At 45.5% G+C, this 26,457-nt stretch overlaps 2 protein-coding genes across 2 annotated transcripts in view; one reads left to right on the top strand and one right to left on the bottom strand.

The window, feature by feature from the left end:
* KIAA0753 (KIAA0753 ortholog) overlaps nucleotides 1-14,876 on the bottom strand; it is a 34,368-nt gene extending 19,492 nt beyond the window's left edge. The window contains exons 1-6 of the mRNA XM_066599615.1: nucleotides 14,683-14,876; nucleotides 10,342-10,891; nucleotides 8,150-8,256; nucleotides 4,167-4,229; nucleotides 2,544-2,765; nucleotides 1,966-2,167 (exon numbers count right to left, since the gene is read on the bottom strand). Of these exons, the coding sequence (XP_066455712.1) occupies nucleotides 1,966-2,167; nucleotides 2,544-2,765; nucleotides 4,167-4,229; nucleotides 8,150-8,256; nucleotides 10,342-10,891; nucleotides 14,683-14,745 (1,207 nt within the window). The 5' untranslated portion in view covers nucleotides 14,746-14,876. The remainder of the gene's footprint in view (nucleotides 1-1,965; nucleotides 2,168-2,543; nucleotides 2,766-4,166; nucleotides 4,230-8,149; nucleotides 8,257-10,341; nucleotides 10,892-14,682) is intronic.
* Nucleotides 14,877-15,122: 246 nt separating this feature from the next.
* Nucleotides 15,123-24,357, top strand: TXNDC17 (thioredoxin domain containing 17). The gene is made up of 4 exons (XM_066599614.1): nucleotides 15,123-15,454; nucleotides 16,562-16,643; nucleotides 17,590-17,665; nucleotides 24,113-24,357. The coding sequence occupies exons 1-4, from the start codon at nucleotides 15,310-15,312 to the stop codon at nucleotides 24,179-24,181; spliced, it is 372 nt and encodes a 123-aa protein (XP_066455711.1). The 5' UTR covers nucleotides 15,123-15,309; the 3' UTR covers nucleotides 24,182-24,357.
* The last annotated feature ends 2,100 nt before the right edge of the window (nucleotides 24,358-26,457 follow it).

Genomic DNA, 26,457 nt, shown 5'->3' with positions numbered 1-26,457 from the left:
GGGACACAACGAAGACCTTGGGGTACAGCGCCTGCCACCAGGAGGCGAACAGTAAGCAAACGAAGAGTTAATTCCTCCTTCCAGCTATACCCCTCCTGCAGCCACTAAGCTAAATCAGTTTGTAGGCAAGTGGTAGGAGAGAAGAGCCCTTACTGAACATGTAAACCAAAATAAAACATACAACCAAACAAAGAAGCAAAGGTGGAAGCCCAGAACAGACAGACAGACGCTCCACCCAAAACAAATGGGTGGTTGCTGTGTCCCCCAATGAACATATGAGAAAATAATTTTACGGTGAGTAACAAAAAATTTTTCTCAGCTGAGTCACTGGACAACACAGCGAAGACCTCGGGACATTCAAAAGCTTTCCCTAGGGGTGCGCCAAAAATACTGGTGATGCAATCAGGGGACTACCGCTTCTAGAATCCAGACCGCAACCTTGCATACCTAAAGAGTAGAAGCGCTATGGTATACCACCCAGGATGCACCCAGCACTTGAGTAGAATAAGCTGTAACCCGCAGAGACAGGGTCTTGCCCTGGCGTGGTAGGCCTCTGATCGCTGACCTGATCCAGTGGGCGATTGTGGACTTAGAGGCTGCCAGACTTCACCGAAGGGCATCTGTGGTAACAAGTGAATCAGAACGATGGGAAGATTTTGTGTGAGATAGATCAGCAGTGCGCATACGACATTGAGCTTGTGTAGACGGCATTCTGTAGGGTGTGCTGGCTCTGGACAGAAGGTGGGCAGAACAATGTACTCATCGGAGTGGAAGGGCAAAACTGCCTTGGGGAAAAAGGATGGAATCGGGCAAAGCACGACCTTGTCCTGAAGCAGCAGAAAAGGGAGATCGACGTGACAAGATGGCGCAGACATGCAGCAGATGGAAGTGATGGCTGCCAGGCTACTAGAGGAGATGAAGTATTAGAGGAGTTGGTGGAAAGATGTACAGGACGAATTATTGGCTAAGGGGGGGGGGGGGGGGGGAGTAGCTCACCTCCTTCCCTCCTCTGCACAATGACCTTTGCACTTGTCACAGAGCATGCCCACAACACTGTTGCATAGAAGTTAAATAACATTTAGTGTCTACGGGCTACTAAGGTGCTGTAAAGTATATTTCTGAATACCGTTAACAGTGGCTAGGGCAAGATGGCCACTCCATAGTCATGTACAGAAAATAGAATAAAAAAAATAAAAAGCAGAGTATAAAAAAAGAATATGCATCTCTATTCAATTAGTAAGAAAAAATATGGTGATACACTCCCTTTAAGCCACTCGGCTGATTCTCTACTCCTAGTGGCATTGGGCGACCATGCAATAAATGACAGTGTCTACCTGGTCAGCGAAATCCCCTTTTAATTACATTGCGTTCAGCATCATACTGAGTTCCCTAGTTGTGGTTGCTGTTAAGACATATAGAAGTCAGAAAAGGGGGTCTTCAACTTTTCAACCCACTCCTGTCACCCAGAACACAAAGCCGCTGCAAAAAACAGCTCATTCTCATTAAATACATTCATTCCCTATCCACAGCAAACCCAAATGCCCCATGTGAATGTAGCAGCAGTAGGCATGCTCAACCACGGCTTCCTTCACTTCTACAGGACAGGCAGAGATCGACACACTCGGCAATCTAACTCTGTCTCATCTAAGTGAATGTTGCGGCAGTTGAGCATACGTACCACCACTTGGGTGTGCCGGTCCCATGTTCACGGGGATCCCAGTGGTTGAACCAACAGTGATCAGACATTTTTCCCCTATGTTTTAGAGGTAAAACCCCTTTAACCTTAGACCCATAACAGGACATAAATCTGCATTTTTAAGACATTGCCACTGATTTTTCCCCCAATCTCAGGTAGTGCCCCCTTGTGCTAGTGTTTAGCTTCCTAATAAATACACTTCCCTCCCGAATCTTATTATACCTGTAGCATATATAAAGACTTGAATTCTGAAGATAAATCTCACTTACCAAGGACAAGGCATCTATTCACAGGTGACTGACTCGGCCCCCGATGCTCAATTTGTTTATGAACGGGTCGGGGGTAACGAACGTTTCTAACAGCCGTATCTCTCGACAACTTTACGACTGGGGAAGTCTTATTTGCAGCCTTATCTGGCAATGGCTTCCTTGCGTCTGAAGACGTTTTAGCTTCAAGAAGTACGTCCAAGTCCTGACAAGAATATATGAAGATAGTTGGAAACAACATGGGACAACGTGGCTCTTAACCCTTTCTTGCAAATATTCAAAACAGTATGTTCATTTTGACAGTGCATTTCTGTAAGTGGACATAAAGTTACGTCCATCACCATCAGCAGTGGGTTTCGTCACAGATGACGTCCTCTACGTTGTTAAAAACGTTAAATCAGCAAAAAGGGCTTTTTATGGCCCGTTATAAATGTAGCAACCCAAAATGGAAAAAAAAAAGGCCTGTAGTCCTAAACATCTGATATAGGCTTGATCCAGAAGGAGTTAAACAATATGGCAACTTTAACACAACGAAGACTTCAGTGAATTCTATTCGTTAAACAACGGGCACCTAAAATTACCTCTACTTGCTGGAGAATGGAGATAATTAGATTGGAAGCAGCAGGATCTCGTCCGGTTTCGAGCTTTGCAGCGCAGAGTGATAACTGGCGGATGATGTATCCGAGCTCCTTGTAGAAAGAGGGGATCTGCTGCTCGCCACGTTCACTCAGCTGAGTGATAAATACCTGCAGGGCCCGGATGGCTCCTCGGTGAACGGCTGCCAGTCTAGACATGACATGAGACTGATAAGAAATGGGGAAAATAAATTGTAGTCCTTAAGGGGTTAAAAGTGCGTAATATAATCACCTACTATAACACTTATTTGGTTGTTTTTATTTTACTTTTTCCTCTTTGCACTTTGGCAGTTTTTTTTTTTGTTTTGTAGCTGCATTTTGTTTTCCGCTTATCAAAAACGATGCTATATACTTATTACGCGGGTTGTTACAGTCATGGCGATATGAAATGTCTATATTATTCAATGTCCGGCAACTTTATATTTATGTATAAATATATTCATATTTTTCTTATGGTTAAAAAAAAAAAATGCACATTTGAAAGAGGTTATCCCACCAAAATCATTTATCACCCCCAGGGAACAAGTCAGCTGTGCAGTCCAATTGCCCCCTGGTGAATGGTGCTGTGGCGTATGTGTGGGACTACTGCTCCATTCACTGTCTATGGAGGTAACCAATCAATGCACTTCTTAGAAGGGCATGGAGTGGTCTCTATATATTTGCATTGCTTTTTCATTCAATAAGGGGAATGCTGGGTGCACAGCTCTCATGATCCCTGAGGGTCTCCTGGCAATCAATCATTGATCACTTATGCTATGGAGAGGCGATAAATGATTTTTGATGGGATGACCCCTTTATATCTATATTACAACGAAGAGTACACATAGAGAGGCTAGGCCATACTATGTCATGCCCCAATACCAGGACTTCTGGGTTTCATCAATAGACCCTGGGCTGTCTGCCTATACTAGGGACAGAGTGGGTCTGGATCATGTTGTACAGATACCCGGTGGGTCGTTTGTCTTCACATGCTGCCATCAGCAAGCATTCTTGTTTTGCCTCCTCAATCAGTTAAATGGGTTTTCACAGGGAGAATACAATAGATGATCGACTGGGGTCTGTTCCTCAGCACCCTGACCGGTCAGCTGATTGTGTACCCACTGACAGCGCCGCAATTACACAGCGGTGGGAGCGGAAGCAGCAGAAGTCTCTGCTCCGACCTATGTGTAGTGGCCGGCGGTTGTAACTGCAAGAATGACTGGCGTTGATTTCAATGAGAGCCGCGCTGCTTCCACTCCAACCTCTGTGTAATTGCGGCACCGTCAGTGGGCACACAATCAGCTGATCGGTCGGGGTCCCAAACTACGGACCCCTGTCGATCAACTATTGAGGATTTATCCTGATAATAGGTCATTAATAGTATTTTTCCCAAAAAAAACCCTTTAAAGAAAAACTGTAGAAACACAAGTGTTGCAATGGATTTGCCTGCTATCTTAGGTCTGGGTAGGTCAACACATTGGCCAAGTTCTTTTGTGCCAATACCCTTCATACATTTTGACCACAAGAGTGCACCTGGCAGTCATCTGTGCCGCTGCGGTCACAATATTTTGTTATACCTGTTCCTCTTACCTTCTTTGTGTGCTTGATTTTCTGAGGGCTCAGCTTCTCTAAATCAGCTTGAATTTCTTTTACCTATTAAATATGAAAACAACTAAATTATACGTTAGTCAGCAATATAAATTTACCTTTATTGTCTAATCACTAAGATTTAAAGGGGTTGTACCAGATTTAAAGTTCTTCTCTATCCAGAGGATAGGGAGATAATCTCATCACCGAGATCCCCGCTAGTCTCCAGAACGGGGGTCCCATTGCCCCTGACCTCCTTGCTGCGGGGTTACTGCACACCCTGAAGGAGAAGGAGACTGAATGGAGTGTCGATCTGGCGCTCCGTTCACTTTCATTGGGACCGCCGAGATCCCCGAGTCGCAAACTCTTGGGTATTTCTGTTAGCCACATTGAAACGAATGAAGAGGCAACCACCCATGCTTGGCCAACACTCCATTCATTTAGACATCACTGTAGGGGAAGAAGTGACCGGCAGGGGGGGACAAGGGACCCCATATTTTAGCGCAGCGGCGGCCCCAGCGGAGAGACCCCTACTGATCAGCAAGTTACCTCCTATCCTGTGGATAGTGCAGTACTTGAAGTCCTGGTACCGGCCCTTTTAACCAAAATGCACTACAATAAATAGATTTTCTAATTAAGAGCGCCGGTACATGCAGGATTCTGTTGCCACAAAACCAATTTGAGCTTCGCTGATTACCAGTCAGCCCCTGGACTCAATGAATGTGACCAGTCCAGGCATTCAATGGACCTCCGCCTGGGTTTTGTGGCATGTTGTCTCTTCACACTCCATGAATGGGCCCCCTATCACTGATTAGGAGGATTGCGAATGGTGAAGTCAGTGCAGACATGTGATCAGTGTGCTCATTCACAATGATGTGTTCTTAAAGGATGCAGCTGCAACCATTACCACTGTTACAGAGTTTCCCCAAAAATAAGCCCTAGCCAGATTTTGAGGCGGCTTGAAATATAAGCCATACCCTGAAAATAAGCCCTAGTTACACTACATTAAAAAAAATGGAATACATTGCATAGCAGGGTCGGTCCAGGTCCCTCCAGCTCCTCTTCATAGCTCTGACGCACACTTACCGCAGTCCTTGGAGCTTGTACAACATCAATTCCTGGTTACGGGATTCATAAATCCTGCGTCTAGGAGAAGATGACTGTGATTGGCTGAGCAGCAGTAGATGAACCAATCACAGCCATTGCTTCCTGGAGGCTGGATTTATGAATCCCATAACCAGAAAGCGATGTTGTACGAGTGCCGAGGACCGTGGGAGGCATGCGGCGGAGCTATGAAGAGGAGCGGGAGGGACCTAGACCGAGCATGCTAGCTAAGTATAATAAGACCTCCCCAGAAAATAAGACCTATTGCATCTTTTGGGGCAAAAATTGAAGGGGTTTTCCAGGGAGAATGCTATTGATGACCTATCCTTAAAGATAGGTCATCAATAGTTGATCGCCCAGGGTCTGTCGCTTCAGACCCCGACTAATCAGCCGAGTGGGCAAATGCTGTCAGCGCCGCAAATACACAGAGGTCGGAGCAGAAGCAGCAGAAGTCGGAGCGCCGAACTCTGTGTAGTGGCTGGCGCTTGTAACTGCAGGAACAGCTTGCGTTGATTTCAATAAAAGCCGTGCCTGCAGTTACAAGCGCCAGCCACAACACTGCTTCCGCTCCAACTTCTGTGTATTTGTGGTGCTGACAGCAGGCGCCCGCTCAGCTAATCGGTCGGGGTCCCGAGCAACGGACCCCAGCCGATCAACTACTGATGACCTACCCAGGGGATAGGATATCAGTAGTATTCTTCCTGGAAAAACCCTTTGATATAAGATGGGGTCTTATTTTCGGGGAAACACTATACAGGGGAATAATATTCCACCTTAAACAAGTGATTAAAATAATCTGAAGAATAGCAAATAGAAATGAGCGAGTATACTCGCTAAAGGCAATTGCTCGAGCGAGCATTGCCTTTAGCGAGTACCTGCACGCTCGAGACGAAAGGTTCGGGTGCCGGCGCGGGGGAGCGGCGAGTAGCGGCAGTCAGCAGGAGGGAGCGGGGGGAGAGAGATCTCCCCTCCGTTCCGCCCCGCTCTCCCCCGCAGCTCCGTGCCAGCTGATGGCACCCGAACCTTTGGTCTCGAGCGGGGAGATACTCGCTAAAGGCAATGCTCGCTCGAGCAATTGCCCTTAGCGAGTATACTCGCTTATCTCTAATAGCAAAGTTAGCCAGAATTCTTCAACATGAAATGCGACGACCAACGGGCAAATTTTCAAATTTAGAGTGGAAATCCTACTGGTTGTGAGAGAAGTTAGATAAAGGCCGGTTTCAGACAAGTGTCTTAACACCTCCGTAATATGGATTTGTAATATGGACGTGTTACGGATGACACTGCAGCCATATATCAGTATTTCGAAAAATAAAAGGTTTATTCTTACAATCCATCCTCTGTTTAACCCCTTTCAACCGAAGCCCGATTGCACCTTAATGAACAACAAATTTCAGGTCTTTTCTCATTGTCATATTCCTAGAGCAATAACGGTAACTTTTACGTTGCCGTAGCCATATAAGGGCTTGTATTTTTTTCAATGCCATTATTTTTGGATACATATAATGTACTGCATAACTTTCATGACTTTTCTTTTAGGGGGATTGTGGGGGGGGGGGGTTCTGCCATTTTTTCTTTGGATTTCATTTTTACAATGTTCCGCATGCAGAATAAATAATGTGAAGGTATTATTCTCTGGGTCAGCGCGGTTCAGACAATACCAGGTTTATGCAGTTTATTTCTAATGTTTTGCTATTTTTGTACAACAAAAAAAAACATTCTCTTAAAAAAATTTTTTTATAGGATTTACTTTTGTGTCTCCGCATTCCAAGAGCCATAGCATTTATCAATGGAGCCCTATGAGGGCTTGTTTTTAGCATGAAGAGCTCTACTCTTCATTTATCCCACTTTTAGGAACATACAATATTTTGATCACTTTTTATTCCTTTTTTTCTTTTTACAGGCAAGAATAATAAAATCAGCAATCCTGGCATGTTTTTTTTCCCCTTTTAACTTTACAAGGCATTCATCGTGCGGTATAAATAGTATGGTAAATTAATTCTGTGGGTCAGTGCAATTATGTCGATTCCCAATATATATAGTTTTTTTGTTTGTTTTTTTCAATCACAACTTTTTCACATTGTTCTTAAAAAAGGTTTGTTTTTTTTACTACCACATTCAAAGACCACTAACTTTCTCTTTTTTTTTGGTGAACGTCTCTTTCTTTCTTGCGGGACGAGTTGTACTTTTTAATGCTACCATTTGTTGATCCATATGACTTTTTGATCACTTTCTATTTTATATTTGCCATGTTTTTTGCATTCTTTTTTCAGGGTCTGCACCACATCGGTTAAATAGGTTATTCAGGGTAGAATACTATTGATGACCTATCCTGAGGATAGGTCATCAATAGCTGATCAGACGGGGTCCATCGTTTGGGACCCTGACCGATCAGCTGAGCAGGTGCATGGTGTCAGCATTGCACATACACAGAGGTCGGCGTGGAAGCCTCCTGATTTCAATGAGAGCCGTGCCTGCAGTTAGAAGCGCTGACCACTACACAGAGGTCGGCACAGGGACTTCTGCTGCTTCCGCTCCGACCTCTGTGTATTTGCGGCGCTGACAGCAAGTGCCCGCTTAGCTGATCAGTCGGGGTCGTGTGACAGCGGAGCACTCGCTCCCTCTGGCACCAGAGACCAATGCAGGTATTCTGATACAGCTCCATGAAAAGGTGCATGCATCAGAATATGGCTAACTTCACACAGGCGAGTGCGATATCAGGCTGCGAATCACGGCCTGATAGTGCGTTCGCCAACATGCGATTTCCCCGTGGATGCGAGGCGTTTTTATATCAAAATTGCCCTGCATCACTTCGAGGAAGTAGCGATCCTCCAGCGCAGCTGATAGCGTATGGACAATCGTTAAGGGGGTTAAAGCTTTACCTGTTGCTGTAAGACATAGAGCATTCTGGCTGATCGGGTTGCTCGCTCCTGCTGGCGTATGCGGCCTCTGACTTCTTCTAAGGGATCCAAAAAGTCTCCATGGTGATCTGAAAGAGATGCCAGGAGATACGTAAAAACAAAAGCCCGTATAAAAAAAACAATCAAACGCATTCAGTCATTCGGGTACGACTCGGAACTTAAAATTAAATAATACAGTAACGAGTGAAGAACTTTGTGGACTGAGTGTATATCAGCTCATGTAGAAAAACAGAAGCAGAATCCTCTATTCACAGGGCAAATGTTTTTACTGACCCAAAACCAGCAACGCCACGTCTGCCTTAGGCCGCTTATAGAGGAGCAAATTACAGTCACTTTTTTTTTTTTGCACCCATATTACAAATTAGCATCTTGAAGTCGTACTGTGAGTTTGGGGCAGTAGACCCCTGCTCATCTGTAATACCATCATATGCTTGTCTGGAAGCTGCTTTAAAGGGACAGTCCCACTTTAGACATCTATAACAAATCCCCACATGTCTGCGGCTCTCTAGAATTACTTCATGCTTGCCCGTTCTCATAACTCCCACAGAAGTGAATGAAGCAAGACGTACACACGCATGGCCACCTCTCCATTCATTCTCAGCCTGGAGCCGGCATCCAATCATCTTCCAGAGATGGGACTTGCATCTATCAGACAATTATCCTGCGGTGCGAATACCTCATTAAATAGGAGTCCTACATGCTGATGTTGGGTACGTACGGATGCTCCTTGAGGTTTTCAATGCGGTGCCGTTTTGGACCACTTTTGTTAACCCCATAACACATCAGGAGGTACATGTACATCCCCCAGGTGTAGGGTTTATACAGAGCGGGATCAGGAACCGATCCCGCTCTATATACGGCAGGTGTTGGCTGTCTTTGAGATGAGATCACAAGGTACCATTCAGTTGTTATAGCAGCCCAAATATTAAAAATTAAAAAAAAACAAAAAAAAAAAAAAACACCTTTTCCCAGATTTAAAAAATAAATTAATAAGCAAAACATATATGATAATCGTCGTGGCCATAAAAGTCTGACCTAAATCAGAAAAACTATTATTTTTCCTCAATGGTGAACATCATTAGAATAAATGCACAAAGTCGGAATTCTGCTATTTTGGTAACTCTGTCTCAGAAAAAAATTTTCATTAAAAAGTGACCAAAAAGGCCCAATGTCCACGTGCGGATTTTAATTATAAAATCCGTGCGTGTCTCCCGTGTGGGAGATTCGCAGCTCCAGGAGCCCATAGGGATGCATTGGCATCCACAGGGCAAATAAATGCATGTGGATGTGATCTTTTTCCTGGCGTGCGGGTCGCACGCGCGGGAAGAAATCGCAGCTTGCTCCATTTTCCTGCGGATCTCCCGCACAGACGGCTCCCACTGAAGTCAATGGAAGCTGTCCGGACCTGCGGCACACCCGCAGCTGTCATTGTGTTGATCCGCGGGAGAGCAGGAGGCTAAAAAAAAAACTAAAGTGTGCACGCCGCATGCGCGCGGCACGCTGCCAGTGTGCCGAGCACATTCGCCATAATGAAGAAAGAACATCCGGCCGCGATGGAGGAGAGACCCGCAGCGTCCAAACAGATGAGTATGCTGTCATTTTTGGCCTCATGGCTGCGGACAAGGGTGGAAACCGCTGCGGGATTCCACAGGGCGTACCCGTGGAATTGAGGCCAAAGTCGTATGCACTCCAAAAAGGTACCAATCTGTCAAAAAACAAGCTCCCCATACAGCACCACCTACGAAAAGATTTTTAAAAGTTATGGCGGTCAGGAGATTGAGACAGAAAACATGTATTTTTAACCCTTTGCAATCCATTTTTGGATTCAGGGTTTTCCTAGGGGGCTCTCTCTTTCTGCCATTATACAATGGTGCCACCTGCTGGCTAGAGCCAGTACTGCAGTATTGGACATGCTGGAGAGGCCCCTGACAACAGAGCGGCCAGTAATATACAGTAAGAATACCCTGCCGGACATCTTCCGACAGAATGTCTTTAGATGTCAGACAGCGGATTGGAAAGGGTTAAAGAAAAAATAAAATAGTACAGCAAAAATAAAAACTAAATAAAGTGAATGAGAGTTATTTAATTTTTGCTGAATATGAGCGGGAATTTCTGCATGTGTCATACATAGCAGAAAAGAATCCTATCCTTACCTTTTTTAGCAAGTTCTTCAATTTTCTTCATGTAAGTGTGCAGCTCCTTCTGAAGACGTCTCACCTCATGCTCGCTAGCGTCCACCCCCTTTTTGGGGCTTCCTCCAGGACCAGGATCCCTTGTAGGTGGCGAGTCAGAGACGTCTACATCTACCCTGCTTCGATCTGGGGTATACACATATACCCTGGCCCCTGATCTGGTCACTTCCGGTTTCACTGAACTGCCGGCCTTCCGCTCTTTGCCCGGCATCTTCTTGCCGGGACTGTTTGCCGTCACCCCACTTCTGGGAGCTTTTGCTTCTATCTTCGCCCTTAAATGCTTCCATCTGACATCTTGCTTTGCGAGCTGGACGGCCAGGTTTAGTCGATCCTCGGAGACAACACTAAAGGATACAGATGAACCGGAATTTCGGAGCAAATCTTCGGCGGCCGAGCCGTCTCCATGTTTCTTCTGAGGGGTTGAAATCTTCTCTATGACAATAGGAGAGGGGTTTGTGTATTGGGCGGCCAAACGAGTCGGGTGCGTCAAGACATCCAGATTGAATCGAAGCTGTGGAAAAAGAGAAAGAAAATAATATTTTGCTCCATAGAGCAATACTTGTCTTGTCAATATGTCAAAATAGCAATGATAATCCTTCATTTATAAGTCAGAGGGGACACAAAATAAGTGGTAACATACAAAAGTAAACCTACAGACAACATGAAGAATAGGAGCGAGGGTCCTGCCACCTATACATGAAGTTGTAGGAGTGCTCACCAGCCTGTATCTATGTATATACAGTATGAAAGTGCATTAGGGTGTATGGGGTGGTCGGGTTCTCAGGGGGGGGGGGGGGGGGAGAATACAAAAGTAGGGTAGAGGGAGAAGAGATTAAATTAAGGACATGGTAGGACTCCCTGAAGAGATAAAACTGTGCGTGTTGGGAACTAACCTGATTGTCTGGGGTAGCGCATTCCAGAGAACTGGTGCAGCTTGGGAAAAATTTGGGGGACATGAAGGTTTGGATTAAATTGGAACGTAGGGACCTTTTACACAGAACGATTACACTGTGCAACATAACTGATATCAGATAGGCGGCTCATAGTAACTTTAGTGCGTTGAATTCAAACATGATGGCCGTTTTTTTCTGCCACTTAAGGTTTTCCATTTATGGGGAATAATGTAATCCGATTGCTGTTGTAATGTATTTTTGGGGAATCTGCCTATACAATTAATCCAGTCGGCTCGCCATTAACCTTGCCTAATAAAAAGAACAGAAGTGATTGCGCAAATATTCCGCAATCACTGTTACACACTGCGTGCTGACTGAACACTATAAGGGTAGGTTTTTGTTACATATAGGGTATGTTTCCAAGTGGCGTAAACACTGCGGATCATCCACCAGTAAGTTGTAATTAATGAACTAAATAAAAGAATCAAAATCATAAAACAAAAATACACGTTAGTATCGCTGCGTCCGTATAGGTCTGATCTATCAAAGTAATGCGTTATTTACCCAGCACGGTGAACGTCGTCCGGAAAAAAATGCAATAAAAAGCGATGAAAAAGTCATATGTTTTCCAAAATGGTACTAACGCAATTACAGGAAATCCCGCAAAAAATGAGCCCTCGCACAACTATGTGGATGGAAAAATAAAAAAATTTTATTGTGTGCAGAAGATGGCGGCAGAAAATAACAACAAAATTTAATGTTTTTGAAAACAAATAAAAGTAGTACAAAAAAAAAACAAAAAAACTACATAACTTTGGTATCGTAGTAATCGTACTGACCCATAGAATAAAGTTATCAGGTCATTTTTGTTGCAGTTTGTGCGCCGTAGAAACAAGACGCACTGAAAGATGGGGGAATTTTGTGGGGTTTTTCTCATTTTACTTGACTTGAACTTTTTAAAGGTTTTTCAGTACATTATATGGTACATTAAATAGCAGCATTGAAAAATACAACTCATTCTACAAAAAACAACAAGCTCTCAGACACACAGCTACATCTATGGATAAAGAAAGAAGTTACGATTTTTGTAAATGACAAAAAAAATGCTTGGTCACTAAGGAGTTAAATAACCTAACAATGAGACGCGCCGCTATTATTCAGTTTTACCGGAGGAATCAGCAGGTTTTAACTTTACAGAAACAGATCGATTACTTTCTGCGACGAAAATTCTTTACAAAATTTGTTGCACAGCGTTATCATTTAAATAATTGTTGAACCGGGAGAAAACGAACAAAGATGGCCTACAGATGAACCATAATTCATTCATTAGCAGGGCTTATTCACACGACCGTATATCGGCCGCGTATTCATGCCTGGCCGATACACGGCGTCTCTCTCTGCAGGGGGAGGAGGCTGGAAGAGCCGGGAGCAGTGCTCTGAGCTCCCGCCCCCTCTCTGCCTCCTCTCCGCCCCTCTGCACTATTTGCAATGGGAAATGCGGGGGGCAGAGCTAAGTCACTGAACTTAGTTCCACCCCTCTCCTGTCCCCTCTCATTGCAAATAGCGCCGAGGGGGTGGAGAGGGGGCGGGAGCTCAGTGCACTGCTCCCGGCTCTTCCAGCCTCCTCCCCCTGCAGAGAGGGACGCCATATATAGACCGGCGTGAATACCCGGCCGATATACAGTCGTCTGAATGCGCCCTTAATTTGATGCAGACTTGAAAATCATTGTTCGTCGTTTACCAGTCGTCGCATATAAAAGGCGATCATTCAGTCGTTCGCGGTCCATTCCCAGGAATTTACAGAAATTCGGCCCGATATGGCGCTCGCCAGCATGTGCTTCCACGGCGATGCAAGGAGTCTCTGTCAAAAAAAAGCCTCCCATCACTTCGGTAAAGTAGCAAGGATCGGCATCTGTTTTTGATGGTTTTCAATGGGAACCCTGGCATCGCGTATACCGTGCGATGCGTTTTCCTGTCTCATCGAAAACAATGGCCGATGTATTCCGAAAAACGTGAAAATAATAGGACATGTCGCTATAAAATGTTTTGGTTTCTACAAAAAGAAAAACGACAGATTCTGGAGATGTTTTGGAGGTGTGGGTTACCCGGGCATGTAAGTGATTGACTATAGGGAGTGAAGGAAAGGTCAGAGCCAAATATGACACCAAGCGGTTACGGTGCGACCACAGGCTGAGATGGATACACCAGGATTAGGTCGGCTAGGAGGAAACACGAAAAAGTTACGCTTGTGAAGTTTCAGACGGGGAGGGCATGATGCAAGAGACGATCTAGCAGCGAGGGTGTGATGTCACGGGTCAAGTAGTACATGATTGGGTGCCGTCCGCGTAGAGATGGTATCGAAAAGCTGATAGTTCGTCCGATGGGGGCGGCGTAGCTGGAGGAGAGGAGAAGACCGACCCCTGAGGAACCTCAACAGAAAGGCGAAAAGGAGAAGAAGTAGAGCCAGAAAAAAAAAGCTACATAGCCTTTTAACGTACGGTCACACGGCGGCATCCAACACGGAATTTTCCGTGCAGATTCCGCCACGCAAACCGCGGCAGAAGTCCATAGCAAAGCCGTATATTTCTGCCGTGATTCGCATGTAGATTTATCCCTGTCGATGGGCAAAGTCTGTGTGGAATTTGCAATGCGATTTCGCGCGGTTCCACTTTCAGAAGGCACTTCCTCCGATGGAGACGTGCCAGTATTTCTGGCTATGCGTGCGTCATTTCTGATACGTCTCCGTGTGAAGGCCGGGCTCACACGACGGGTCGGTTTACGATGCGGATTAGGTCTGTGAGCCCAGCCGGTGACCCTGCGTACGGCACATAATTGTATTACATATGACCGCGTGCGCTTTCAGGCGGTCTGGCGCAGTAGAGCTTTTAATTTTTTTTTATTTCCCGCGCCGTCACTTGGCGATGACACAGGTACCCGCAGCCGTAGAGCACAATGCGCTCTATGTTCGCGGATTCCACGGCAGAATAGAGCATGCTGCTAATTTTCTACTGCTCGCAGAATCCGCAAGCCGTACCCGCCAGTGTGAAGGAAACCTTGAAACTACATGCCTTTCAATGCCCGTGAATCGCCTGTGCGGACGGCGATCGCGGAGTACGCAATCCAAATCCTGTGAGACCGGACTATAAAATAATGTTACTTCTGAACGTGGATCCGAGCGGAATCATACTGGAAATTCTGCACACGGATTCAGCCCAGGGATAAATCTACGTGCGAATACACAGCAGATATATGCGCCTTTGCCGTGAACTTCTGCCGCGGTTTTGGAGGCTGCATCCATGCAAACACTTCGCTTTGGATTGTGAACCCTAATTTGGACCGCTGATGACATCACAGCTCCTCACCTGGCTGGGGCTTAATATATGATGACATCATAAAGAGGAACACTCACCTGTGTGCTCCTGTGGGGACCCTGAGGAGGCGCTGCTGCACTTGGCTGACGCTCCACAGCCATGGCTGTCAATAGTCTGCAGTAAGGAGTCTATGGCAGCTCCACTAGACACTCACAAAGAACTCCTTCATTCCTCCTCCATTTGTCCAGTATACAGCAGTTAAAACCGGCGCCATGACAACTAGCTCACCACCTACGGGTCACCACCTAGCCCAAACTTTGTCAGAAATGACTAACGCGGCGGGAAGAGCTGTGCTTGCGCGGCTGCTGTGTCAATAAAGTTTTTTTCCCGATTGAATACCTTAATTTAAAACGTAATTTAGAGCTCGTTTATAGAACAGGGTGGGAATTTTGTATCGGTAGCCCAAATATCATATCATTTCCATTGTTTTCCATGCTAACTAACGTCCTGCACGCAGATACCTCAGTAAAGATGGCCGCCAACGCCTCACCGCTGTAGTTCTACGTACAACTTCCAGCAGGGAATTCTTCATTAACTCTTAATGAGACGGTTCGGGCTCGGTTTACCACAGATAGCTGCTAGTACTGGGTTGTGCTGGGTCTTTAAACGTGGAGGCAGGAAGTGTGGAGTATCAGCATAGTCGCCCTCATTCAGAGCGGCGTGTCATGGAGAAGCACACGGAGGTGAAGGTGCACGGCTATGAGGAGTACTGCCGGGAGCTGGAGAAACACAAGGGGAAGCCGGTGTTCACCTTGTTCTGTGGAGATAAGAATGAGCAGGGGGTGAGCTGGTGCCCCGACTGTGTTAAAGGTACTAAAGTGCTCTCTGCTGTCCATAGACTTTAGGGGAAGTCAGCAGCTGTATATATATATAAAAAATCCATTGCGATTTTACGCTCACGGAGGAAAAATTGCAGCATGCTCTATTTTTCGGCAGATTCTGTGCGGACGGCTTCCATTGAAGTCAATGTAAGCCGGCCGACCCGCAGCCCTTCCCCAAGTCATCACTGCGGAAAGGTGATTCACTAACGACGGTGCGGCAAAATCTGTACTGCACATGTGCGCCGGCCGGACCATCGGCAGTACAGATTAAGAAGATTCTGGACAGGTACGCGGGGTCACCGGCCGGGCCCAGGGGCGGATTCCGCTACAGGATCCCGCATGCAGAATGCGACCCAGCCATGTGCGTTTGGCCTAACACGGACCGGTAACCTGGTTCGATCACGGGTTTACTGACCCTCACTTAGGGCATTGCAGAAATCTATAAAGCTCTGAGTTTGGGCCAGTAGACCCGCAGACGGGCCAAGACGCTTGTCTGCATTCAGGTCACATAGATGTGCTGCGATGCACTAGTATGCAGCTAGACTGAAACTATACAATGTGACACTCTTAGGCCGGCTGTCCATGGGCGATGCGGTATCCCGCGGCGGAGCCGCTGCCCGGGAGCAGGAGCCGCCGCTGGTCAGCCCTATCTAATAGACTGACCGCGGAGAATCGGGGCAATTCGCAGCATGCTGCGAATTGCCCGCCGTGAGCGGAGAATCGCAATGATTCTCCGCTCGTGGACAGGTGCCCGCACTTTTCATAGCAATGCTATGGGAAGCGTCGGCCGGCGTGATGAATACACTGTCCAATACTCATTTACTCTTCAAGACTGTGTCAAAGTTTCTCCGGACTCCCCCATCCTGCATCGTTAAGATGAATCATTGATGGAATCCTTTCTCCTCTCTGGATCAGGAGTCCTTGCACCGTGATGTACTATAATCACTAAAACGACGCGACACAAGTCAGAACACGAGGCTCCTTTCTGGAGTTGAATAGCAGAGGAGGAGGCTGTTTCTTGCGCTATAACTTTTTTTTTTTTTTAATTAGGGGTTGCCTTTACATGCCTTAAATCGATATATATTTTGTCTTCTAGCTGAACCGGTCATTCGCAAAGAACTGGCAAATCTTCCTGAAGGGTCTACATTTATATATTGCCTAGTTGGAGAGAGAGCTTAGTAAGTAACTCTTATTTCCGGGCATCGATAGATTTCTGTACTGTAGGCTTCAAGGAAATACAACGTCTTGTTCTAAACATGTTGTTTGAACTTCTCTGAGATGGCATAAAGTGCAACCGAAATGTATGACTGTATATTGGTGATCAATGAGTACTACCACTAACGCATACAAGTTGGAGTTAGGCCGCCTTCACACTAGCAAGAAAATTGTGTGAGATTTGTGCGTTGCGAGACGCACAAATATGAAACCCATTCTTTTGAATTGATTCATTCACATTTGCAATGTTTTCTTGTATTTTGTTTTTTTAACTACCACAGATGTCAGACTAACTGGCCTGTAGTTCCTGGCTTTTTCTCTACTACCCTTCTTATGGATGGGTACAACACTCGCCACTCTCTAGTCATCGGGAATATCACCTGTTAGAAGGGAACTGTTAAACAAATCAGTTAAAGTTGCAGCAATCACAGATTGGAGTTCTTTAAGAACTCTGCGGTGGGCGCCATCTGGGGCCATAGTCTTATTCAACGTCAAACATGCAAGTTCACCTACAACTTCAATCTCCAAAAACTGTAGATCTGAGCCCTTATTACTAGAAGTACAAACAAGCCTAAACATATGCAGATTATTCCAGAGATCATTATTGCCCCCCACCCCCATATGTCCATCCAGTTCAGCCTATCACACCTCCACCCAATGTTGATCCAGAGGAAGGCAAAAAAAAAACTTCATATCAGTCTAAAAAGAATAATCTAGGTATATTTCATAATGATCCACGTTTTACATGAAGAGCTTTCTCATATTAGAGGTTTTCCATATGGAACCTTTTCATTCAAGCTTAACTGCTAAGAAGCAGTGGCCAGGAGTCGCCTCGCCAGCTATGTACTGTGATCCACGCTTGGGACGAGAGCAGGTAACCATGTTCATCTCTTGCATTTTGTCTTGCAGCTGGAAGGACCCAAACAATGAGTTCAAAAAAAACTTGAAGTTGACTGGTGTCCCAACTCTTTGTAAGGTTGGAACGGTAAGTCTTCTGTCTCCACCTTAGCCTTCACATGGTAACTGTCTAGGAGTAAAGAAAAAAGGTTTGGTACGGTGTTAGCCAGTAGAGCAAAATGTGATTGTTCCCAGCAAGAGAAACCAAGTCATCTGCATCGGATCAGGTAGACAACATTGGACATGGAACATGTGAATGCCCATGGGATCTTATAGTCCTGCTGTGTGTTGGGGATTTGTACCCTGTCCGCAGTTAGTACATGTGAGCAGGTCTTGCAGCTCTTTACCTTACAGGGATAAGTTCCTTTTTGTGTGTCAGAGGGTAATGCACTCCTGATTATAAAGTTCCTCAAGTTAGGAGGTTGCCTGTAAGACAGAAGAGGAAGGTCCTGGAATATGGTTCTTAGATGGTCATCCTTGTGTAGGGTATACTTGAGTTTCTTTGTAGTCTTCTTTAGTACCTCTAGCTATGAATTGTAGGTCACTACTAGAGGTACACGATCGCTTCCTTCCTTCTCCATCTATTGAAGTAGTTGATTTCAGGGTATCCTGGTGGCTCTGGTGATTTGGTCATCAATTGAGGTGGGATGGTAGCCTGGTTTGAAGATGTCCTTTTAAGATGGTATAGATGTTCCTCTCGGTCTGTTGGGTTGGAGCAGATCCGGTTATATCTGATGGCCTGCCTGTAGACTATGGACTTTTTGATATGTTTGGGGTGGAAATGGTTATATCTGAAGTATGCGGGCCGATCAATAGGTTTTCGGTATAAGGATGTCTGTATTGAGGAGTTTGAAATTGTTATGGTGTTGTCAAGAAAGTTGACTTAGCGTCAGATATTTCAGATTCATGGTGGCGTGAAATGCATTGAATCTCTCATGGGATTTTACTAGTTCTTGTTCAGTGTTGGTCCAGATGATTATGATGTTGGCAATATAGTGGAAGTAGGCCAATGGCTTGCTGGGGCAGAAGGCCAGGAAGTTGCTCTCCAACTTTGCCATGAAAAGATTGGCATATTGTGGTGCCATTTTACTGCCCATGGCGGTTCCGGTGAGTTTCAGGAATATCTTTTCCTGAGGAAAAAGTGCGTGCGTGCGTGTTAGATATCACAGCTGATTCTACCGTGTTTAGCCTAGGAAAGAACCCTAAGTGGGTTTGAAAGCTCGCTATAACATCATACATTTTTGTTAGCCAATAAAAAGTATCATATCTCCAAGATTACTTGTCTTACTGAGAACAATCACATCTTGTATAGGACTAGAGATAAACCAGATCATAGCAGTTAGTAAGCAATCTTCTGCCTGGGTGTGCACGTATTTCCACCACATATTAGACATCGGGGTCTACCATTCAACAATTTGAAATTCTTCAATAGTCCAAAACGCTTATTCCTAAACCTTTCCTGATGAGTGATTTAGTCCAGTTATTTGGATGTAATATCTGTCTATCTCTTATACCTTTTTAAATTATTGGAATCTTATAATTCTACACTAGACAAAAGGTAATTCTATTAATTTCTTTACAAACACCAATTTCCTGTATTACTGCGTTTCCCTGAAAATAAGACAGTGTCTTATATTAATTTTTGTTCAAAAAGGTTTAACTTTTTTACATGTATAGCTGCCTGGACACTATTTAAATTGACTTTTTTAATTAACTGTTAGCAGGGCTTAATTTTGGAGCAGGGCTTATATTTCAAGCATCCTCAAAAAGCCTGAAAAATCATTTTGCATCCTCAAAAATTCTGGAAAATCATGCTGTGCCTTATTTTCAGGGAAACAGGGTACTATCTGCACACTGCCTAGACCTGTCCTTTGCAACACAATTAATGACTGGGGGTGTGGTGGTTCTGGAGTGTGAGCAATGCAGATGATCCTACACCTTGAACACCTTCAGTTCTCCTATGCAGGGTTTTTTTGTTTGTTTGTTTTTTTAAAGTCTGTTTTTTATAGTACATTTATATGGAACGATTGTCGTTAAGAAGAAAAAAATCGCTAGATCTTCCGAATTGGAAAGATAATCATTCGGTGTAAACATAACCGATGACAATTGTTTACTGTTCACTTCATGCAGCATGAAAATCGTTGTTAGCACGTTCTCTAATTGTTCGGTTTAAATACAGATCGTTACATTGTTCTCGTTCACTGATGCATAGAATTGAAGAGTTGGAAGGGGCCTCCTGGGTCATCGGGTCCAACCCCCTGCTCGGTGCAGGATTCACTAAATCATCCCAGACAGATATTTGTCCGGTCATTGTTTGAACACTTCCATAGAAGGAGAACTCAGCACCTCCAGTGGTAACCTGTTCCACTCATTGATCACTCTCACTGTCTAATATCTGATCTGTGTCTCCTCCCTTTCAGCTTCATCCCATTGCTTCTAGTCTTTCCTTGTGCAAATTTAGTGAGCGAACGATTTATCTGCCCATATGAATGAGCGAACTCTGACATCGTGCAAATGATAAATGATTGGGTGTAAAAGCCCTCTTACGTTGAACAAAAGTATCAGATGGTTGAAATTCAAGTCGGAAGGCTGCCATACATATTAGATGTTCAACTGGACTCGCTGATCCTTTTCTAATGTGTATGGCGAACCTGTAAGATGGCTTTACGTGGCGTGATCTGAGCTGATTGACGAGATCGGCGCTTGCTTAAATGATCTTCTTGTATGCCAGTCTTCGTTGGCAGCACATCCCACTTTCACAAGGAAGTGTGCTGCCCACAACGATAATTTGTTTTCGGCAGTACAAAAGATCCGATCAGCGTGCAGCCGAGCGTTAACACAGGGCGATGCCCAGAGGAACAAACGTTTGGGTGAGATCATCGGTCGGTGTAAAAGGATCTTTTTAGGCTTTTGCTTTAGTTTTTTTTTTTGTATCTATTTTCCTGTCTGGATGCAATATGATTTATGAAGCCATATGTATAATTGTAACCTGTTACATATAGGGTTTGCATAATGTTTCATTATATATCATAACCACATTGTGCATAAATAATGAAGTGCCAAGATGTTCCAGCCAACCCAATGCTGGAGTGTATAGAGCAAGACCAAATAATAGCAACGCTCCAGTGAGTCTGTGGTGACACAAGTTGGGCCATGAATACAACTGGATTTATGCTCCGTTCCTGCCATGTCCCTGGGAGCAGACAAGGTACTTTACCACACTGTATCTCTAGTGGTACATTACCACTCTCACACAAGCGTCTGTTAAAATCGCCCATTTTACTGCCTGCACAGCTGCATTTTTGTACACGTTTGCCTGCATTTTTGCTGCATATTTTTGGCAGAGTGGCCTTATACCTTTTATATTCATGCACGAAGTATTGGACCTCGTTTTAGGTTTGTAACTGCTTTTGCACATTCATGAAAATCCTATTATTTCTTTATTTTTGTACCTATTCAGGTGAATGCACGCGGGTGGATTTGAATTGCGGTCTCCAGAGTGGGTGACTGCAGCAAATGCCGCCCATAGCGTGCTATGCAAAAGTGTTTCTTCATGCACCTGAGCGGAAACAAATTGCGGTTGAAAAATCGCATTACGCTCTATTTTTGTGTCGGATTCCGCGCGGATGGCTTTCATTGAAGTCATTAATTTCTAGGTTTGCTTCAGGTTATACTATACAGATATTGAATCGTCCTCACTTACAGGTTGTTAATGATCCACATATGTGGTACAAATATGCTACAAGCTATAATGGTATTCGTATAATAACCTAGTAAACCACGTCATTGCATCAGAACATGTGTGCCCATCCTGCACGGCAGCGATCAACACTCCCTGATGAGGCAAAGACTGCAGCATAAAGTTACACATACTTCCAATAAGTTACTTTCGTTAGTAAATAACAGAACTAACACACATGGGGAAAGGAATACACTCCTCCTCCATCGAAGTCCAGATTGTTTGAGTGAGCCCTGAGCCTGCGGTCACATGGGATGGAAATCCTGCAGAAATCTCGCCGTATGACTGCAGCGGGTCCGCACTAAAAAGCGGTGAGATTTCCATTGCGTCCATCTCTCTGCATAGAGGGGAGAGGCTGCCGTGGAAACGGCGATACAATTGACATACTGCGTCTTTCATACTGGGCGGCATGTCAATTTCAACACGGGTTGGCTGCAACAGGTTCTCCGCAGCGTGTGGACAAGATTTTTGCAAATCTCGTCCACTTTGCTGGTTAAGCTCGAACTTAAGATTGCCGGCGAACTTTCTGTACGGAAATTCTGTGGCAATTCCGCCCGGTGTGAACTCGGCCCAAGACTGGGTCCACACTGGGCTGACTTCTAGCGGAATGCCCTCACTGAGCACTCGGCAGCAGATCAGCCGTGGAATGCCTACCTCAAAACCCACGCCATTTGTTGCGGGTTTCAAAGTAAATTCCACAGCGGGACGGCGATCAAAGTGACATGTTGTGGATTTGAATTCCGCGCCGCAAGTCCATTTGCGCAGATTTTGTGCGGGTTATTTCCATAGCTTGTGGATGAGATTTTCCAAATCTCGCCCCATTTGCTGCTACTGTAAATGCAGCTGAATTTTCGTGCGATGGATCCACACGGGAATTCTGCAGCAATTCCGCTCCAGATGAACCCAGCCTAGGGGTGCATTCACACCTGCTTTGGGGCTTTATGGAACAATTTTAGGCCTCATGTCCACGGGGAAAATCAGGCCCGCTACGGATTCTACATTGAGAATCCACAGCAGGTCCCTCCTTTCCCGCGGACATGAGGGCTGAAAATAAGAATAACTCACCTGCTGCGGGCCGTGCGTGTCTTCCCTTCTTTGCGGACGGATCTTCTTTCTTCGACCCGGCGGATGTGCTTGGCACGCCGGCTGCGTGCCGCGCGCATGCGCCGAGCACATCCGCCGGCCCGGAGAAAGAAGATCCGACCGTGAAGGAAGGAAGGAAGATCTGCATCACCCGGAGCAGGTGAGTTTAATTCAGGTGCTGGTCTCCTGCGGATCCGGACGGCTTCCATAGGCTTCAATAGAAGCCTGCGGGAGCCGTCCCCGCGGGAGACCCGCACGAAAATAGAGCATGTCCATTGTTTTGTTTTGTTTTTTTTTTCATGCTCCAGAATTTTTTAAATCACTTTTATTGACCATCCGCGGGTATTTATCTACCCACGGGTGGTCAATGCATCCCTATGGGGTGCAGAACCGCTGCGGATTTTAATTCTTCTTTTGCCCGTGGACACGAGGCCTTAGTTTTGCTGTGTGAATAAGCTCTAAATCTGTGGGGGTCTCAGAAAACTGATTTTTGCCCTGAAGTATCTTTGTAGAATATAAGTTGTGGCTTGTGTTACTACTTGGTGCCAGTGAGTACGGAGATATCGCCCACGTTCTATAAGTACTGGCAGCATTGGTGTTCCTGGGTCTGTGGCCCATTTAGGGTATTTGGTAAGCTCCTTCTGTAGCCTAAGGATGGCTTCACACAGCGGTATGCGTATAAACGCTTGCTCGCTGGAACACTACATATTCACGTTTACACAAGGTTGAATTGGGTAGTTTGCACCGTGTCTACGCATAGTTCTGTACTACTTAGGCATGCAGGGCCAGATCAAATGCGCTTAACACACGCTTTCCGTGGATTAAAAGGCTATTAGCATAATGAGGTCCAGATGGGGTTTTTTTTCTGGTTTTGCGCAGTGCTTCATGCATCCTCTTGCGTTTCTGCACACCTCCTATAGATTTCTTAAGGGCCTTTCATGCGCAAAACACAGAAAGATAGAGCAGGTCATATCTTTGTCTGCGAGCGAACAACTCGCTTAGAACAACGAACATATTGAAATCAGTGAGTTCTATGCTCTGTTTTGTGCGTATATTGACTGTGTGTGATGCCGTCCTAAGTGACAGGCAAGTACCCCTTAGGCCCAATATCCACGGGCGGGTTTGATCTGCAGCACCTGCATGGGGCGCCCGCACAGGAGATCCACAGATCAAGCCACCCGTAGGGAAGCATTAGCGTCTGCAAATTTAATTTAAGAATGTGGATTTCATTTGCGGACCTTTTTGGTTCTGAAAACAAATCGCAGTGTGCTCCCTTTCTCTGCGGATCCCGCAGGGACAGCTCCCATGGAAGTCAAAGGAAGCTGTCCCTTCCGCGGCCCGGCCACAGCTGACACTGCAGAAGTGCCACGGGAAAACGGGAGATTAAAAAAAATGGTACTGCACATGTCCAGCGTTGAGCCGGGAGGACCATGCGCAGCACAGTAAACCCGGTAATGGAGGTATCTGTACGGATGCTGCTGCCGGGGAAAACTGGTAAATGGGGCTCACTGGCTGTGGGCAGTGCAGGATTCCCCGCACGGAATCTGACCCACCCGTAGATATTGGGCCCTAGAGTGGCACGCACTTCATATGAGTGAACAGAACAGCCTCGAGGGCCTTCCACGACTACAGGAATTCGAGGGACTCCCCATCTGTTTGTGAGATTAGGAGTCAAAGAGGATATATAAAATAACTTCTTGTTTTCCTTTCCAGCCACAGAAACTGACAGAAGATGAGTGCCTCAAGCCTGATCTGGTGCAGATGCTGCTCTCAGAAGACTGAAGGATCCTCAGACACTCCTGGGATACACGGAGGATCTGTTGTGCAAGGAGAGCGAGCGTTCATCCAGGTCTATAGATGGGCAATGGCACTTTATCCACATTCGAAAACTAGCCGTCCTGGAGGCTTCTAGGCCTCCCAGTATTTCATGGCATTCCATTAAAATGCTTTCTAGTCAAGGTTGCTGTTCTTTAGTCCTTTACTTGTGTACACGGTACTATTCATGCCAAGAATGGGAAAAATGACATGGCTAGTCAGCATCTGAAACCATGACAGACTTGTTGCAGAAAAACCTGCAACAAATTAGTCTGCAATTTCAAAGGACGCTCCAATGTAGTGGCTTGGTTTTAGTGAGAGCCGTGCCTGCAGTTACAAACGCCCGCCACTACACGAGGTCGGCGCGGAAGCTTCCCCGACGATCTCTTATTGCAGTGCTGACAGCATGCGGCGGCCCCACCCAATCAACTATTGATGACCTATCCTGATAGGTCATCAATAGTATTTTTGACCGGAAAACCCCGTTTAAAGGGGTTCTGTAATTAGAAAAAAATAAATACTTGCCTATTCCTCCCCAGGCAGTCTTACCGCATCTTCTCATGGCTTCTCTGGTCAGCTTACCGCAAGCTGGCTGGATCCTCTTCTTCCCGTTCTGGAGCATCCATTTTCTGCATTCGTCTTGCGGCAGGTCAGTGTAGGCTACATGACTAGTGACGTAGTGTTCACTGCCTAGTAGGGAATGCCGAGGCTGTGTATGGATGCTGGCCTGCTGTGAGTGTTCATATACTATGGCAGCGAGACAGTACAATCTTAGCAACAGCTCGGCATTCTCTGCTAGGCAGTGAACATTACGTCACTAGTGATGTAGCCTACACTGACCTGCCGGAAGGAGAATGGACACTACATTGCAGGAAGAAGAAGATCCGGTTGGCTAGAGGTGATGTGACCTGGGAGAATAGAGGAGCCAGGAGAAGATGCGGTAAGAAGACAACCTGGACGGAGAAGGTATACATATAATATATATATATATTTTTTTTTTCCTTCTGATGACAGAACAAAATTAAGGGGTTAAGCAAAACCGCATTGTGCTCCTATCCAGAATCACGAGTTTACAAGCACGATATCAATCCAGATTTCTCAGACTGATACCGCTCTCACCTGTGTGGAGTTTCCAAAGCACTGTCACTCATTGTGAGGGCAATATGCACCCGGATCTTTGGGCGTCCTGCAGACTTTTGGGAGGTTTGGACAGACTCCATACAGCAGTGCTGTGAACAGAAGGGAGCTTACTACTTTCATGGTCTGGGATGCTGCTTCTTGTTATTTTGACATGTTATTGGCAATCAATGATGGAACTATTCCAGATGTGTTTGGTACCTTGGGATGGGATTGGTCCAGCCCTTTTCCACACAGTGAATCAGCTGCTCCTATAGGAGGAGTTCTCTACCCCGGGTAGACCTCACACCCACAGGGAGGGGGTATGTAATTAAAAAAAAAAAATACAAGAGATGTGGTCCTTTTCTTGGCAAGGGGGCAGTTTACTTCCTGGTATTTGCAGACACTCTGAAGACCAGGCTGGCATGATGTGCGGTGGGCACCTAACTTGGGTGTCAGAGCTGATTCACTGATGTGGAAGAGGTCTCTGTCAGTAGAGGATGTAGGCCATGGCAGGTTTTTCACAGCCGGTGTGAGTGCTGCTGCAGTCACTGCCAACTGTTGCACCAACTAAAGAGTTCCCATAGGTGCAAACTGAGTAAGTTTCAGCCATAGTCTTCTACCCCAGTGTGCCCTTACAAATTGTAGCTAGTGTTCTAGCAGCTTTAGTGGTAAAAGCAGTGAGTTATCTCTTGGTTTCAGGGGTACAGACCAGGCAGAAGAGGTGTATAGTTCCAAAGGATATGTTCAAGTTGTCCAATAGAAAGGTTGAAATCTTACACTCCTCAATTTCCACACTTTTTTTCTCTGCAGCCTACGAGCTGTTGAGTACCTGACTGCTCATTTTTTGGAAATCTTAGCCGTATTGGTGAAATGTAAATGCTATGAAAAATTACTTTTTTTTTTTGTTGTTGTTGAATCGGACAAGAACCAAGCACTGTAAATGGCTAGTGCCTGGGGCTCCATTAGAAAGTTCCATTGACAGTGGTGTAAAAAAAAAAAACCCAAGTGGGTAGGAGCCCTAATGATGATACAGGTTACATCTATCTTTAAAACTTTTCTTTTTTTTAACCTCTTAGTAACCACCCTATTGTGTTTTTTTACGTCCTCCCATTGCAGGACCTGTA

Source organism: Eleutherodactylus coqui, chromosome 4 (assembly GCF_035609145.1).
Source record: "Eleutherodactylus coqui strain aEleCoq1 chromosome 4, aEleCoq1.hap1, whole genome shotgun sequence".
Taxonomy (NCBI): Eukaryota; Metazoa; Chordata; class Amphibia; order Anura; family Eleutherodactylidae; genus Eleutherodactylus; species Eleutherodactylus coqui.
This window is presented reverse-complemented; position numbering and strand designations above follow the sequence as displayed.

Excerpts from the sequence above, each read along its gene's own strand:
- TXNDC17 (XM_066599614.1), top strand. The coding sequence starts at position 15,310 with ATGGAGAAGCACACGGAGGTGAAGGTGCACGGCTATGAGGAGTACTGC. Across the intron at positions 15,455-16,561 it reads GTGCCCCGACTGTGTTAAAG|CTGAACCGGTCATTCGCAAA; the intron begins GTACTAAAGTGC and ends TTTGTCTTCTAG. Across the intron at positions 16,644-17,589 it reads CTAGTTGGAGAGAGAGCTTA|CTGGAAGGACCCAAACAATG; the intron begins GTAAGTAACTCT and ends TTTGTCTTGCAG.